Below are 15,461 nucleotides of genomic sequence, written 5' to 3'. Positions count from 1 at the left end.
AAATTAGTACACAGTGATAGCCATAAATGCATTTGTACTAATAATTGGCATAATAATTTATTTCGGTTTTTCGGTTTCCTTTTTTCCGGTTTTCGGTTTCGGCCAAGAATTTTCATTTTGGTGCATCCTTAATATTTACTATACAAAATGTCTTCATGGAACATAATCTTTACATAAAATCTTAATGATTTTTGGCTTAAAAGAAAAATCTATAATTTTGACCCATACAATGTGTTTGTGGCTTTTGCTCCAAATATACCTGTGCTACTAAAAACTGGTTTTGTGGTCCAGGGTACATATTGATTTCCATGAAAAGTGACATTTCAAAATATTGTGGAGCTTATTTAAACGGCTTTGAAGATGATAAACATTTAACAGTTATTATTCGCAGTATGTTATCAGTGTAACCGATGGACATTCTCACGCTGATTATAGACCAGGGGTCTCCAACGTGGTGCCCGTGGGGCGAAGGATGTTGTTTGAAGCACACAAAGGGATTTAATGGGTTTTTTAAAAATAATGATAGTAGAGATTGAAGTATCGATACACTATCGGGGGTAAAATGTATCACGATAGTTAGCTGTATTGATATTTTTGCAGAGCCCTACTAAGAATCAAGAACAACAAAGTCCTTTTAGAGTAGTTTATTTCTGATAACAAGCAAAATAAACAAAAAGTAGATCACCTTAGTTCATATTTCATAGCTTAAGCATATAAAAACCAACACTGAGCTAACGTTGCTGTGTAAAATATGTACTCTAATGTATACAATGTTTTATCGCCTGCCAAACCATCCTTCACATAGTGGTGATCTATTATCACCATCTCTCTGTCTTTAGGAAACCAAAACATTTGTTATTTTTGACGAGGTATTTGTTGCAGAGTTCACTTTAGCCGCTAGTCAGACCATTAAACAAACAAAAAACGGAAGTAATGTTCCCACCAGATGCGCAACGCACGTGCGTCCGATGAGACCTTTTATATAGATAAAATGTTTATTTCTATCAAACTTGGATTGTGTTTTGTCCTATTTCGATCACACAGTCCTTCCTGTTGACTTTATGCAGGTTCTAGCCCTTTGCCAGGAAATTATGGTCTCCAGGATCAGGCAGCTGTACTGGGTTGGGTCCAGAAGAACATTGCTCTGTTTGGAGGAGACCCCATTAAAGTCACAGTAGGTGCAGAGAGAAACGGAGCCGACGTTGCAAGCCTTCACCTCACCTCCCCAAAAGCTTCATCACTTTTTCGTCGAGCTTTACTCATGGTAAGAACCAAAGCCTGTTGTTTTTTTTAATGTGGAAAGAATGACACTACCACCTTATTGTGTAACATAATTGATTTCTGAGGTCACTTTTACAGTAAAATCATACTTAAACTTTAAAACCAATACTGAATATTAAAATGAAAAAATGTAATGTGCTTGAAAAACAAACCGCAAAACAGACATCCAGTCACTTTCTGACCCACTTTGTGTGAGTTATGTTCACCATTGAAGCCATTGTGATCTGTCACTGCACCACCTCATATTCATCTTCCACAGTGGCCAAACTGTCAAGCCTGTAGTTAGAGACCATGTGGACAGATCTCCATTTCTTTTTCTTCAAGCTAAACTTTTTTCTCTCTGGCTTCTCCTGTTCTCCCAGTAAGGTCAAGTAGGAGGAGACACTGTTTTGCACTCCATAGCTGACAGCTGTGTCTTTGTTTGTAGCAGAAGGGGTTGTGCTCTGACGTATGAGGTCCGAGCTGAGAAAGAGAAAGACAGTTGACTTTAAAGTAAATATTTATTTGTTATTGCAGGGTTAGAAAAAAGTATTTTGTAACTAGCTAGGTTCAACCTAACCAGCATATTATCTTAATGTACCTGCTCACTGATCTCCAGTCAAAGGAAAGTTTTCTCAGACCTGGAGTCAATGGAGGCAACTGACTAAAAGTTGTTTCACAGACAGTTAAGCAGGGGCCCGTCAAAACGCAACACAAACCGTCTGCTACGTCTGAAAGAGAGGAAGAATAATCTGTGTCGTACAAATAAAGTTGCCAAATCTTTAACACTGAAACACAACACAAATGGATGTTTGCTGGAGTGTCCACATTATTTAGTTTACCAGAGTAGTGGTTGACCAACTCTTCCAGGCATGGAAAAGTGAGGCGTGGAGAGATGTAGTACCAGTTGTTTGGCATCCGGATTATTCGATAATGTTTAACAGCTCTGTGGCGCACCGACAGGGTATACATACCTACAAAGATACAAGCAATATGATCATGATCATCAATCAAGTGATCGTGACATTGTTATAATTCTTGTAGTTCATTTGGGGTTCCTTAGTAAAGGTCTTCAGGGACATAGACATACATAAAACATTTACTTAAAGGGTTAGTTTATCCAAAAATAAAAATTATTTCATAAATGACTCACCCTCATGTCGTTCCAAACCCGTAAGACCGCCGTTTATCTTCGGAACACAGTTTTATATGTTTTAGATTTAGTCCGAATGCTTTCTGACCCTCCATTGAAAATGTATGTACGGTATACTGTCCATGTCCAGAAAGGTAATAAAAACATCGTCAAAGTAGTCCATGTGACATCAGTGGGTCAGTTAGAATTTGTTGAAGCATCCAAAATACATTTTGGTCCAAAAATAAAAAAATACGACTTTATTCAGCATTGTCTTCTCTTCCGGGTCTGTTGTAAATCCACGTTCACCACTCTGCAGTGACGCTGCTGACGTGTTATCTGGTGCGCCCGAGCTTTGTTTACAGTATGAGGGAGACGCATGCTGTATTCAAGCTAATTTACATTGTTTGCATTTTAGTATTGCTATATTTTTTAAATGGTGCGCAAGTTTGCATGTCATGGATGTCCTGAACCCTCAGACTGTAAACGAAGCTCAGGCGCACCAGATAACACGTCAGCAGCGTCACTGCAATGTGGTAAACGCGTAAGTCGTAATTGTTGTTATTTTTGGTCCAAAATGTATTTTCGATGCTTTTAACAAATTCTAAATGACCCACTCATGTCACATGGACTACTTTGATGATGTTTTTATTACCTTTCTGGACATGGACAGTATACCGTACATGGATTTTCAATGAAGGGTCAACAAGCTCTCAGACTAAATCTAAAACATCTTAAACTGTGTCCCGAAGATGAACGGAGGTCTTGCGGGTTTGGAACGACATGAGGGTGAGTCATTAATGACATAATTTTCATTTTTGGTTGAACTAAACCTTTTAACCAAAGTATGTGGTTTAAGATCAATGTGAAGTACAAAATTGTGCCCGAGCCCGATTTTCCCCACAAGATTGCACTCTCTTTTGATCCAAGCCCAAGCACGCTTTCATTATTAGGACGCTCAGATGTGGTTTGGTTTGGATATAGCATGAGTGTGCCCTTACTATGTTTATAAGAAAGTCTTGCCCTTCCTATATGGCAGCACCTTTGACTCGCAATTCACTGATCAATGTAAATTTATGTACTGTGTGTCTATGCTCAGTACTACTTAAAGGGGACATTTCACAAAACTTTTTTAAGATGTCAAATACATCTTTGGTGTCCAGTACATATGTAAAGTTTTAGCTCAAAATACCATATAGATAATCGATTATAGCATGTTAAAATTGCCACTTTGTAGGTGTGAGCAAAAATGTGCCATTTTTGGGTGTGTCCTTTTAAATGCAAATTAGTTAATCTCTGCACTAAATGGAAGTGCCGTGGATGGATAGTGCAGATTAAGGGGCGGTATTATCCCCTTCTGACATCACAAGGGAAGCCAAATTTCAATGACCTATTTTTTCATACGCTTGCAGAGAATGGTTTACCAAAACTAAGTTACTTGGTTTCTAAGTTGATAGAAGCAATGGGAACCCAATTATAGCACTTAAAGGACAAGTTAGGTATTTTACACTTAAAGCCCTGTTTTCAGATTGTTTATGATGAAATAGAACGGTTTTGACTGAAATTTCGACATTTGCGGCTGCCCCGAGAATTTTTGGGTGTTTGTGTTTCAGCTCCTACCTTTACAATAGGTTTAATGGTGCACTGGAGCGGTCCTTTTTAGAATGCATTGGACTTTCGTTTGCAGGGACGTGGGGCTTATCGAGTGGTCGGGGGTGTTCAGTGATATGCTCACACAGAAATCGCGTTAAAAGATGCTTTCCAACAGGTGTTTTAGCATTCGTTGTAAACTTGTGGACCTATTTTTCCAAACGCCTCACACCCGTACATTCTTCCGCTGAGAGCTTAAATAATAGACACTCCAGCCCAGGTGGTGGCGATAATCCACCTTTGCCAATTGCAAGAATACAAACAAGGTTTCCGGCGCTGAGTAATAGACCCCTTCAAGGTTTGTAAACATTGAATGACTATCGGGTGCGCACGCAGCATGGGGTCAAACTCTTCATACCATCGAGGCTTTATAATATAATCTAACAGGGCTGAAAAATTATGACTTACCTCAAATGAAGTGAGCACTACAAACACAAGCCTCTTTGATATTTGCATTGTCCCAGTCTGCACGTTAATTGCTTGCAGCTGCAGATGTTGTATTTTTTTTTTGAGATTCTGCATGAATCACGAAAACTTAATGGAAGACCTGGTGCGATTTTCAGAGCCCACGACGTAAGTAGGCATTTTTTACGATACCGAATAACACGCAACTCAATCTGCTGTAATGACTTTTCTGACCCTGACATGTGCAGTGGGAACCGACTGTGACGTGAACGGTGAAGGGGTCTATACCGTACCTCACAGCAAAACTAATACAAGTCAAGGGAGTTGGCAAAAACTACGATAAAACCTGTTGGAATGCGTATTTTGCAGCGTTTTTTGTGTGAGCATACCGGTGAGCACCCTTGGCCACTCGGTGAGTTTCACGTCTTTGTAAACGAAAGTTTAATGCATTTTAGGAAGGATTGTTCCAGTGCACCATGAAACCCATTCTAAAGGTAGGAGCTGAAACACGAACACCCAAAAATTCTCTGGGCAGCCGCATATGTCGAAATTTCAGTCAAAACCGTTCTATTTCATCATAAACAATCTGAAAACAGGGCTTTAAGTGTAAAATACCAAACTTGTCCTTTAAACATGAAAAATGCAGATTTTCATTATATGTTCCCTTTAAAAAAGTCATGTTTGAATAAAGCTAGTGTTGCAATCACAAAAACATGAATGTTGATGATCTTGCTTATAACAAGTAAGAACTGTTCAGAGTAGATATTATCTTCTGTAAGTGTTGTTCATGTGATGTATTCTGACCTTTTCCACTCTCTCTGATCAGAAAAGACCCGACTCGGTTTTGCGGCAGACGAAGCAATTCCTCAGCCTTTGGCCTGGTTATTTTTTCGAACAGCCAGCTAAATCAGTCAAAAATGTGTCCGTTAGCACTCAGCTAGCTAGCTATCATTGCAGCCATGTTCATAATTTAGATTATGAGTGATTCTGAACCTACCCATGGTAGACTTTTGCTGCCTGACACTCTGGTATATAATGCACTTCCTTGGTTTGGACTGAGTAGACCTTCCACCAGTACCCTTCTCTAAAGGAGAGAGAAAAAGAGGCTTTTTGACCTTTACTGGCCACCGTATTCAACAAAGATATTATCTCACACACAGTGCCGTTTGCTTATATATCCAAAAAGTAGAAGTTAGAAAGAAAAGATAAAAATTCTGGGCAGGGTTAATGCTGACGCAGACATCACAGGTGGTTTGGTTTTGTGGTTAGACATTCACACTTCGTGCAGCCAGTGCATGGCAAAATAGAAAGATAAACCCTTTGAAATCCAAAATTTGTGACATTTACTCATTGTCTATAAAAATGATTTCAGACTTGAAAAAGGTTGCATATTTGGCATGTCTTTGCTAGCATATCTTCGCAGTTTAGGGTGAGATAATCACTTTTTCTGAAGGGAGGGTGTTAAAAGACACATCACTGTTCAGTATGCAATGCTCTTTTAGAAACATGAGATGTTGATGCTCACTCAGACACAACTTTCAGCCAATCTCCCATACGAAATATAGGCTCACAGACATGAGAAGAAGGGTAATCATCCAACACTACCGCTGTGTCATTGTCATGCACTGCAAAGCAGAACATAGTACATTGTTATGTTAGTATGAAATATATTCAAATCCTTGTAATACACATTATGGTGCCTGGTAATGTAAATGGTTTATGATCTTTACAGTGTTATTAGCTATAGACTATTATTTATACAGTTTATTCTCTGCTTTTATTTGCGTTAGAATGGTTAAGATTATTTTACTGTAGCAACTTCTAATTAGAAAATAGGCTTTGCACATTTTTATGCTTTTTCTTTTTTGGGGTCAGCGTTGGGCCAGAAAGGGACAAACCCATATGTTGGGTTAAATTAACCCAGAAAATGTTTATATTTGACCCAACAATCAGTTTAACAACCCAGCATAGGTTTAATTACAAACCAACGGGTTGGGTTTGCTCCTTTTTGTTCAAACACTGGGTTGAAAATAACCCAGCATTTTTTACAATTTCAGGAAGTAGCCTAATTAGCTAATAACGTTGTTTAAGCTTTGGTCTAACTTTATAGCTTGATCATTTAAGATTTTAAAACTTTTTAAACATATATTACTCCACAATATTTGCATTTTATCATACCATTTGAGCATCTTTACATGGCACAACATCTGCAAATGATCTATTTCTAGTTACCGTATTTAAGCATATATTTCATTGGTCATGCAGTGCATAGGTTTCTTACCTCTTGCTAAAAGGTCTTCATTATCTGGAGTTTGTCTGAAATCTGTTCTTGGGCTTGTCTGAGCATTTCCCATTGCCGGTCTTCACACATGTACTGTGCTCTTCCTATGCTTTACCCCATTCAAGCAGCCATCACACGAGTCTGACTTCCTAATTGTGTTGTCGAGAATATCCTCTCCTCTCTTTATGGGTGCAGTGCGTGTTAATATAATCTACTCTTATTTGTTGTGACTTTCCGCTGATAAGTGTTAACAAAGGGGCCTGGTCTCTGTAAATGAGGAAGCTGTGCATGTCACGGCACTTTCCACTTCACGAGTAAGCAAAAATAGGAAGCTTTGAGCATGAAAATGCAGTTTAAAGGTATGCAAATATGATGCATACGTATGAATACACTACACTGATTCTGGTAAATATGTGTATAAATAGCATTCAGATGCAAAAGCCTCATGGTTGCGTGGTTTTCTGTTTTGAAAACACTATTGGAAAATGTAAAAAAAAAAAAAGACGAGGGGAGTATATTGCTGAAACAAGATTTGGGCACTTTCTGATTGTGGTTGATAAATGCATTGATAAAGCACACACATGCACTGTTAAATAGTGCTTTGTGTGTTTGTTTTTTTAGGGTGGATCGCTGTTTTCTCCAGCTGTTGTGATGAGTACATCTAAAGCCCAAACACAAGCTGCATCTCTAGCTAGAGAACTCGACTGCCCTGCTTCTGATATCACACAGCTACTGACCTGCCTGAGAAACAAACCCGCTCAAAGCATCAATGCTGCCCAGACTAAGGTACATGTTATTTAAATTGAAAACACAGCATTATGTAAGTCAAGAAAAAACATTAATTGTGTGTGTTTGTGAAGTTGTTAGCTGTCAGTGGGCCCTTCCAGGCTTGGTCACCAGTGGTTGATGGAGCAGTAGTTCGAGAAAAGCCCTCCGCTGCCTTTCAGTCTGGACGTTTCCACAAAGCAGATGTACTGCTGGGGTCATCAGTTGAAGACGGCCTCATTAGTAGAGCAAAGAACATCAAGGTCAGGACTCAATGTTCACACATACACACCAAACTGTGGAGTGAAAGGATTTAGGAAAATGAATCCTGTGAAATTTTCTGTTTGAACGTCTCCGTTTCTTTCTTTTTAAAAGAATTTTGAGCAACTTCAGGGAAGGGCTGACAGTAAAACAGCATTTTATGAGGCTCTGTCTAACTCACTGGGTGGAGATGACGCTAATGAGTTTGTGAAGGAAGCGGCAACCTGGTTCTACTCTTTGCAACACTCTCCCACGCCCTCTGGATACAGCGTGTTTTCTCGTGCTCTGGAAAATGCCACAAGGTAAGGGTGGGTCAGAGGCCGGTGTGTATTGTTTATTAAGTTACTAAAATATGTATGTTTCCCTGGACCACAAATAAGTCATAAGTCTTGTACTTGTAGCAATAGTTACAATGTAAAACAAAATCCGTACAAATTGCAACTGGGTTGCCGGTAACTTACCGTAGATTTAACTTTTGTTCAAAGTTAAATGAACATTAAACATTTTCAAGTCTTTGTCTTTACAGAGTAAAACTAAAAAAACAGCATCAAGCAAAACATTCTGGGAAACAAAATCTGAAGCAAAAACAGAAAAAGGTTGATGATGATTTCTGGTTCCCAGAATGCTTTGCATGAGGCTGTTATTGTATAGTTTTATTCTGTAAAGATAAAGACTTGTTAATATTTAAAATTTATTTAACTTTGAACAAACTCTTGCCAGTAAATACATAAATTTAAATCTACGGTAAATTACCGGCAACCCAGCTGCAATAACATTGTAATTTCTACTGATTTTTTTTACAGTGTAGCAATACATTATATGGATTAAAATTATAGATTTTTCATGCCAAAAATCATTAGAATATTATGTGAAGATCATGTTCCATAAAGATATTTTGTAAATTTCCTACTTTAAATATATAAAAAATGTATTTATCATTTGTAATGTGTTGCTAAGAACTTTATTTGAACATCTTTAAAAGCGGTTTTTTTCAATATTTAGATTTTTTTGGAAGCCGGGTCAGTGACAGAAATTGTTTGGCAAAATGAGAAATTAAAAAATCGTAAAAAATATTTAAAAAAAAAAGCATGCATCAGGTTTATTTCTATGCACATAGTGTATTTATGTTCATTTTATGCAAAAAAAAATTACATTTGCACCATTTTTATGAAAGTTAAGAATCAATGGACCTGAAAATGTCAAGTGGTATAACCACCAATTGCGCCAAAGAATGAGAAATATTAAATATTTTATCCACTTTGATGGTGTGTAATCATAAAAAAATAATTTTAAAATATAATTTTATATCATTATACTTTAAGTTTTTATTGAAATGTAACAATTCTGAATCTTACATGCAGAATACAAACTTGAACTGTCCCTATATGAAGCATATTTTACATTTGTGCATTTGGCACACACTTTTATCCAGAGCGACTTGAATCAAGCTATATATTTTTATCAGTATGTTTGTTCCCTGAGATGAGAAATTCAAAAATCTTTTTAAAGAACTTGTTTTTAAGCACGCATCAGGTTTATTTCTATAGTGTATTTATGTTAATTTTATGCAATAAAAAATTACATTCATAATTTTTATGAAAGTTAAGACTGAATGTACCTGAAAATGTCAAATGGTATAACCAAGAATGAGAAATATTAAATATTTTATCCACCTTGATGGCATGTAAGCGTAATCATAAAATAAATATATATATCATTTTATTAGTTATTACTAAATGTACATTTTTATGCGTTTTTGTCATATTTTTCCAGACATATGCTGAAAACAGCGGTTTTCTACATAATCTTTGACAACTGATGTAAAAATGTATGTAAAAAAATCATATTACACGAAACTAGATGATTATATTTTATATGTTTATGAACATATTTATATTTTCATTTAAAAAGATACTAGTTACACCAATTGACACAAACCAGTTACACCACATTGACATTTTTGCAATTATCCCCCAAATATTCTTTCAAAATGAAATAAAAACAGAAATTTTAAACTTGGTCCTCAAAAAAGAGAATGTATACAAGTAATGAGCAAATTTATTTTGAAATTTTAACCCTTTTACATTTAATTGAACCATGTGGAAAAAAAATTAATGTCACATCATTGACTTTAGATTCCAGTCTCAGAGTCCAGATTTTTTTAAAGTTGTATCCCGGCCAAGTAGTGTCCTATTCAAGCCATACTTCAACGTAAAGCTTATTTATTCAGCTTTCAAATGATATATAAAATCCAGAAATATAAAAAATTACACTTATGACTTATGATATTGTAGTCCAAGGTCACATTTTGTTTTGTCATTATGAGAATGGTGCATACAAAAACTACAGTTGTGCGACTTCAGAAAAAATTGTATTGTTTTTTGACAATAGCATTCCGGGATTTTTCTTCATATAGTGGACTTTAGTAAACCTCATCACTTTACAGTTTAAAATGGTAGTTTCGGTGCACCTTCGGGGGGCTCTGGATGATCCCAACCGAGGCATAAGAGGCCTTATCTAGCAAAACAATCGTTGTTTTGGCAAAAATATAAAAACAAGTACTTTTAACCACAACTTCTCGTCTTGCACTAGCGTGGTAATGCACTAATGTGACCTTATGTAAATGTCAAGCATGACTGATGCAAAACTACCACTTCAGTGTTTACAAGTGTGGAGAAATAGGACTGTACTGATGTTGTTGTATGTGGAATGATACTTGTTAATGTCTTTGTGTAAGTTATTGTTTAAAATGGTCCATAAGTGTACTTTTCACCCATGTAACGCGTGACCTTTCAGTGTGATTACGTAATACGTACAGTCGCACTGGCACGTCACATGACTGGTGCAAGACGAGAAGTTGTGGTTTGAAGGTACATATTATTTGGGCGAAAATGATGATGGTTTCGCTACGTGGGACCTTTGTGCCTCGGTTGGAATCGTTCGGAGCCCTTTGGGGCTGCGTTGAAACTGCAATTTTAAACTGCGTTAAAGCTGTAAACTGTTGAGGTCCACTATATGGAGAAAAATCCTGGAATGTTTCCTCAAAAAAATATATTTTTTCGACTGAAGAAAAATGGATGACATGGGGGTGAGTAAATTATCTGGATTTTTTTCTGAAAGTAACGTTTAATATGTTCTCCACAGTGATGCAATAGAGGAACCATTTTTGGAACCAGTCGGCCATAAATGGTTCTCCTATGGCATCACTGTGAAGAACCCGTTTAGAAAGTTTAGCTTTAAAGGAACAGTATGTAAGACATTTATATCAATTAATCATAAAATGTCCCTGATATGTCACTAGACATTAAGAAATAATTTTCATTTCAAATACTTATATCACAGACAACAGTGGTTTGGCCAGGATATTGTCATTTAAAAAGTGGAGTTGCAGCCCTCAACTGATGTTTATGTTGTCATTTTGTGTATTGGCCACCAGTTGTATGATTGCAGTACCAGTTTTAGCCACAAGTTTTGTTATTGCATTACCAGTTTTGGCCACAATCCTACATACTGTTCCTTTAAGAATGTATGATTTTGGGATATCATAGGCAGCAAAGCATGTAGTTATGCTGCCCTCAAAAACCAAACGCATGGAGGAATCTTAGTGGGTATTATAAAGCCATTGGATTTGGATGTGCCTGGGTCTCTGAAGCCTTTTTAATCTCTTTTTAAATCAGTAGTGTTTAAATCACTACTAAATGTTTTATGCATTTAAGCATTCCACAACAAAAGCTTGGTGTTATAGTGCTATTATAGAAATAGTAAAAGAAATATGTGACCCTGCCTGTGACATCCAGCTTAAAGTCTTATGGTCTTGATTTCACATTGATTTCACATCTTTGACATGACCTTATTCACTCAATATAAAGATATCAAGGTTATATTTTCACTGAATGTTCTTTACATTATGTAGGCTGAGATATAATTTTTGTTTGTGCAACATCATCTAATTTGGTTATCATATGCTCATTATTTTACTGTAGGTGTCATTTAAAAAAAATGTAATGAAGGCTGGTATCCTCCCTCGCTGTGCTCTTCGTAAACTGTTGTGCTTGTTAGGCAACCTCAAAAGACTGTATAAGTGGACTGGAATGCCTCGGACTCGAGATCCGAAATAAATTTGTGCCTTCAGGGGCAGTCACTCTCAGCATGAACCACAGCTTTCTAAACAGAGCTGCCACAATAGCATTCACTAAGGGTAGAGAGAAAAAAGTATTTGTGGTAAAGAGGAAGGAAGTAGCAAAACTGTGCTTGACCGAAATAAAATTGGGCGATGAAATGTGTTCGTTTATCTGCCTCTTATCGTTGATCTGTAATGGTTTAATGGCAGTATACAAATAAAACCGCTAAAATCCCTGTATACCAGAGATTTCCAACCTTTTTGTGAGCAAGGGCTACCACAATGGATAAAACAATCTGGTGGGCTACTATTTTTGATATAGTCTACTCTAAAAACCTTTTTGTTGTACTTGTTGATTTAGTTTTTTACTTTTTTATCATTTAAAATGTTTACATGCATAAAAAGCCAAGCTAATATAGAAAATATAATAAATAAATAAATATAAAAGTCAATGCTATTAATGGATGTACTTTAGCAACTCACAGATTCTGCGGTCAACCATGTTGGAGACCACTGCTGTATTCTACTGTAGGGGCAGCTTAATCTCATATTGTAACAGGAAGACAGCTTAAAAAAACACAGAGCTTTTAGTGACACTATAGTGGATGGCTTTTATTAGTAACATGTTTATTTACTTTATACTTTAAGTTATAATTGAAATGTTGCAAGTCTGACTCTTGCATGCAAAATATAAACTTGAACTATCCCTGTATCAAGCATACTTTACATTTGTGCATTTGGCACACACTTTTATCCAAAGCGACTTAAATCAAGCTAAATATTTTTACCAGTATGTTTGTTCCCTGGGAATCCCTGGTAAACCCCTGACCTTTTTTTTTGCTAATGCAATGATTTGCCAATTTAGCTACATTAGGGGCCAGTCACACCAAAAGCGTTTATGGCAGTTGCAGGCGCCTTTTTTGAATGATATTCTATGGGCAGGGCGCGTTTGCGCGCTGTTTATGCGCGCCGAGCGCCTTGTGGTTTTTTGCGCCTGCCGCGCACGCGTTTTTGAAGGAGCGCTGAGAGCGGAGAAGTGCCCGACGTCATTCGAGTCTTTCCATTGTCCAATCGAATGAGGGGAGAGGCGGGCCTTACGTTGTGGTGAGGGAAGTTTACAGTTGCTTTGAAGAACCGGACTCCACTCGCTAACTCTCTCCTGCGTGTTTGTGCCCCTCTCACCCTCAAACAAGGTCAGAGCAAGCGCCCTCTTTTTAAAGTTTCTGCTAATATGACAGTTAACAGCAAAAGAGCGCTCACGCTTCAATATTTGATTGACAAGACAGCTGACTTGGTGGTTGCTTAGCAATATGAAAAGCCGCGTCGCACTGCTCTTTTTTTTTAAAAAGGCAGTGCGTCGCGCCTTGCGTCGCGCTTTTGGTGTGACCGGCCCCTTACTGTTCTATAAATAGAGTTGGGTCCGAGTCCACCTTTGTCGAGGAACGATTCAAGACCAAGTCCTTAAACATCAAGTCCGAGTCCAAAAGGGTCCGAGTTGGACTCAAGTCCGAGTTCTTAAAGGCCGAGTCCAAGTCGAGTCCGCCCGAGTCCAGAAAGTAATTAAATTGAAAAAAAGATACAAAATTTGTATTGTAAATTGTTACTTTCTATTAATACTATAACCTTTCAACCCATTAAACCAATGGCAATATAAAAATGTAATAAAAATACCTCTATTGCATCTTGCCTTGAACATTTTTATTTTATGTCAACTAGTTTCCTATCAAAAATGATTTCAAAGAAAAGAAAGGGATATAGAGGTATCTTCTTTTTACCACATGTCTTGCAAAAAAAATTCTCTATGATTTTCATAAGCAAAACAAATTATTGCTGACTTTGAGGACATCGTGCTAGCCACGCATTAATGTGTGTGATGTGTGTGTTTGTCTGCACGTATGATGCGACTGGCTGCCTGCCAGTGTGTTCAAGTAAAATAACAGGAGGGGGAGACAGTGAGACATTAATTAATTTCTCATCTCAAGTTTATGCTGGTTTTATTGTTACACATGACGCGGACTTGACTGTACTTGGGATATTTTCCGAGTCCAAAATGTCCAAGTCCGAGTACAAATTCACCCGAGTGCGGGACAAGTCCGAGTTCATTCAAAATTGGACTTGAGTCCGAGTCCAAGTTTGAGTACCCCAACTCTATCTATAAAAGACTTGTTTTTTAAGGAAAACACCACCGATTTTCAATGTTTTGCTATGTTCTTACCTCAACTTAGATGAATTAATACATACCTATCTTTTTTCAATGCATGCACTTTTTGTGCGGCGCCTCGTGAATGTGTTGGCATTTGGCCTAGCCCCATTCATTCCTATCAGGGCTCCAAACAGGGATGAATTTAGAAGCCACCAAACACTTCCATGTTTTCCCTATTCAAACACATTCAGGAAGCGCTGTACAAAGATTAAAAATGCATGCATTGAAAGAGATAGGTATGTATTGGTTGATCTAACTTGATGTAGAAACATGGTACAGTATTGAAAAACGGTGGTGTTTTCCTTTAAGACTCTGAAAAAATTGCATTCAGCAGTTTAGGATGTTGACTTTGTGAATCGGATGATGAGAGTTTATTTAAGAAACAGTTTGTTCTTTTCTCTCTGATTCATTGCTGTTTGTGATGACCCAGTGTGCAAATGTAATAAATTTAAAATGTAGAAACAAATGCTGTTTATAAATACACATTTCCCATATTAGGAAATGTACACAAGCATTCCCATACTACAACACATGCTTTAATGTTGCTAGCATAGCGGCTAAGTAATTTTTACGTTGTAATCTTTAGCTTGTACTTATGAAGCAAAAGAACAATATTTTATATTTATCACGCATTGCTTAGACCCCTGTGTCCTCAATTGCACTGAATTCTTGCCAGCAACTCCAAATCCAGTTTTTAGAGAGAGTGAGCCTTCATCCCACATAATCACTAGTGTCATATATAGTACAGACCGGACCTGACCGACATGTGACACACCCCTTTGACCACAGAAACCCAGGGACAACAAGAAAACAAGAGCTGTATACACACAAGTATTTTAAGTATGTGCTCCAACACATTGTGCCATGGTTCGAGTCTGGCTTACATCATTACCTGATCATATTCGTATGTACTCTTTACCTTTAAAAGTAGCCCAAATGCCAACACCCACCCGTAATTGGCTGTATATGTTATAATTTGACCAGACAAGACTATGTCTGATGGATTTCATATGGATCTGGTTAAAACCTCTGCTTCTGTTTATACTTCAACATTAGGCAGCATGGAAAGTCCTGGCTGCTGTAGCTGGATATTAAGTCAGTGTCTGCAAATACCCAGCATTTCCTATACAGCAGTGCTTAAAAATCCCTGGCTTGTGAAATCCTTTATTTAACAACTCATGAATGAATTGCATGGAAATAATTAAACGGTTAAACAATTGTAAAGCATGCAGTGATCGATTAAAAAATTATATATAGTATTTATCTACATTTAGGCATTTAGCAGACACTTTTGTCCAAAGCAATTTATCTAAATCCTTGGACAAGATTGTGGTATAAATGTTTGAACATTACCATGCATGTATCCGTATGGCTCTTTATTTCT

The 15,461-nt window shown here is 37.2% G+C and overlaps 2 protein-coding genes across 5 annotated transcripts in view; one reads left to right on the top strand and one right to left on the bottom strand.

Moving 5' to 3' along the window:
- Nucleotides 1–15,461, top strand: part of tg (thyroglobulin) — a 50,167-nt gene that overhangs the window by 32,862 nt on the left and 1,844 nt on the right. For all 4 annotated transcript variants that reach the window (XM_055210372.2, XM_055210371.2, XM_073872245.1 and 1 more), the window contains exons 41-44: nt 1,068–1,264; nt 7,350–7,514; nt 7,589–7,756; nt 7,869–8,056. In XM_055210372.2, coding sequence (XP_055066347.2) covers nt 1,068–1,264; nt 7,350–7,514; nt 7,589–7,756; nt 7,869–8,056 — 718 coding nt within the window. The remainder of the gene's footprint in view (nt 1–1,067; nt 1,265–7,349; nt 7,515–7,588; nt 7,757–7,868; nt 8,057–15,461) is intronic.
- sla1b (Src like adaptor 1b) lies at nt 1,258–6,996 on the bottom strand. Its single transcript, XM_055210376.2, has 7 exons — nt 6,729–6,996; nt 5,973–6,072; nt 5,445–5,531; nt 5,252–5,349; nt 2,103–2,234; nt 1,862–1,991; nt 1,258–1,743 (listed from the first exon to the last, which is right to left on the bottom strand). Exons 1-7 carry the CDS (start codon nt 6,799–6,801, stop codon nt 1,509–1,511), a joined length of 855 nt encoding a protein of 284 aa, XP_055066351.1. The 5' UTR covers nt 6,802–6,996; the 3' UTR covers nt 1,258–1,508.

Source organism: Misgurnus anguillicaudatus, chromosome 10 (genome assembly GCF_027580225.2).
Source record: "Misgurnus anguillicaudatus chromosome 10, ASM2758022v2, whole genome shotgun sequence".
Lineage (NCBI taxonomy): Eukaryota > Metazoa > Chordata > Actinopteri > Cypriniformes > Cobitidae > Misgurnus > Misgurnus anguillicaudatus.
This window is presented reverse-complemented; position numbering and strand designations above follow the sequence as displayed.

Coding starts and splice junctions, on each gene's coding strand:
- sla1b (XM_055210376.2), bottom strand. CDS start 6,801: ATGGGAAATGCTCAGACAAGCCCAAGAACAGATTTCAGACAAACTCCA. Junction 6,073..6,728: donor TGAAGACCTTTTAGCAAGAG/GTAAGAAACCTA, acceptor TCTGCTTTGCAG/TGCATGACAATGACACAGCG. Junction 1,744..1,861: donor GACTGGAGATCAGTGAGCAG/GTACATTAAGAT, acceptor TCTCTTTCTCAG/CTCGGACCTCATACGTCAGA.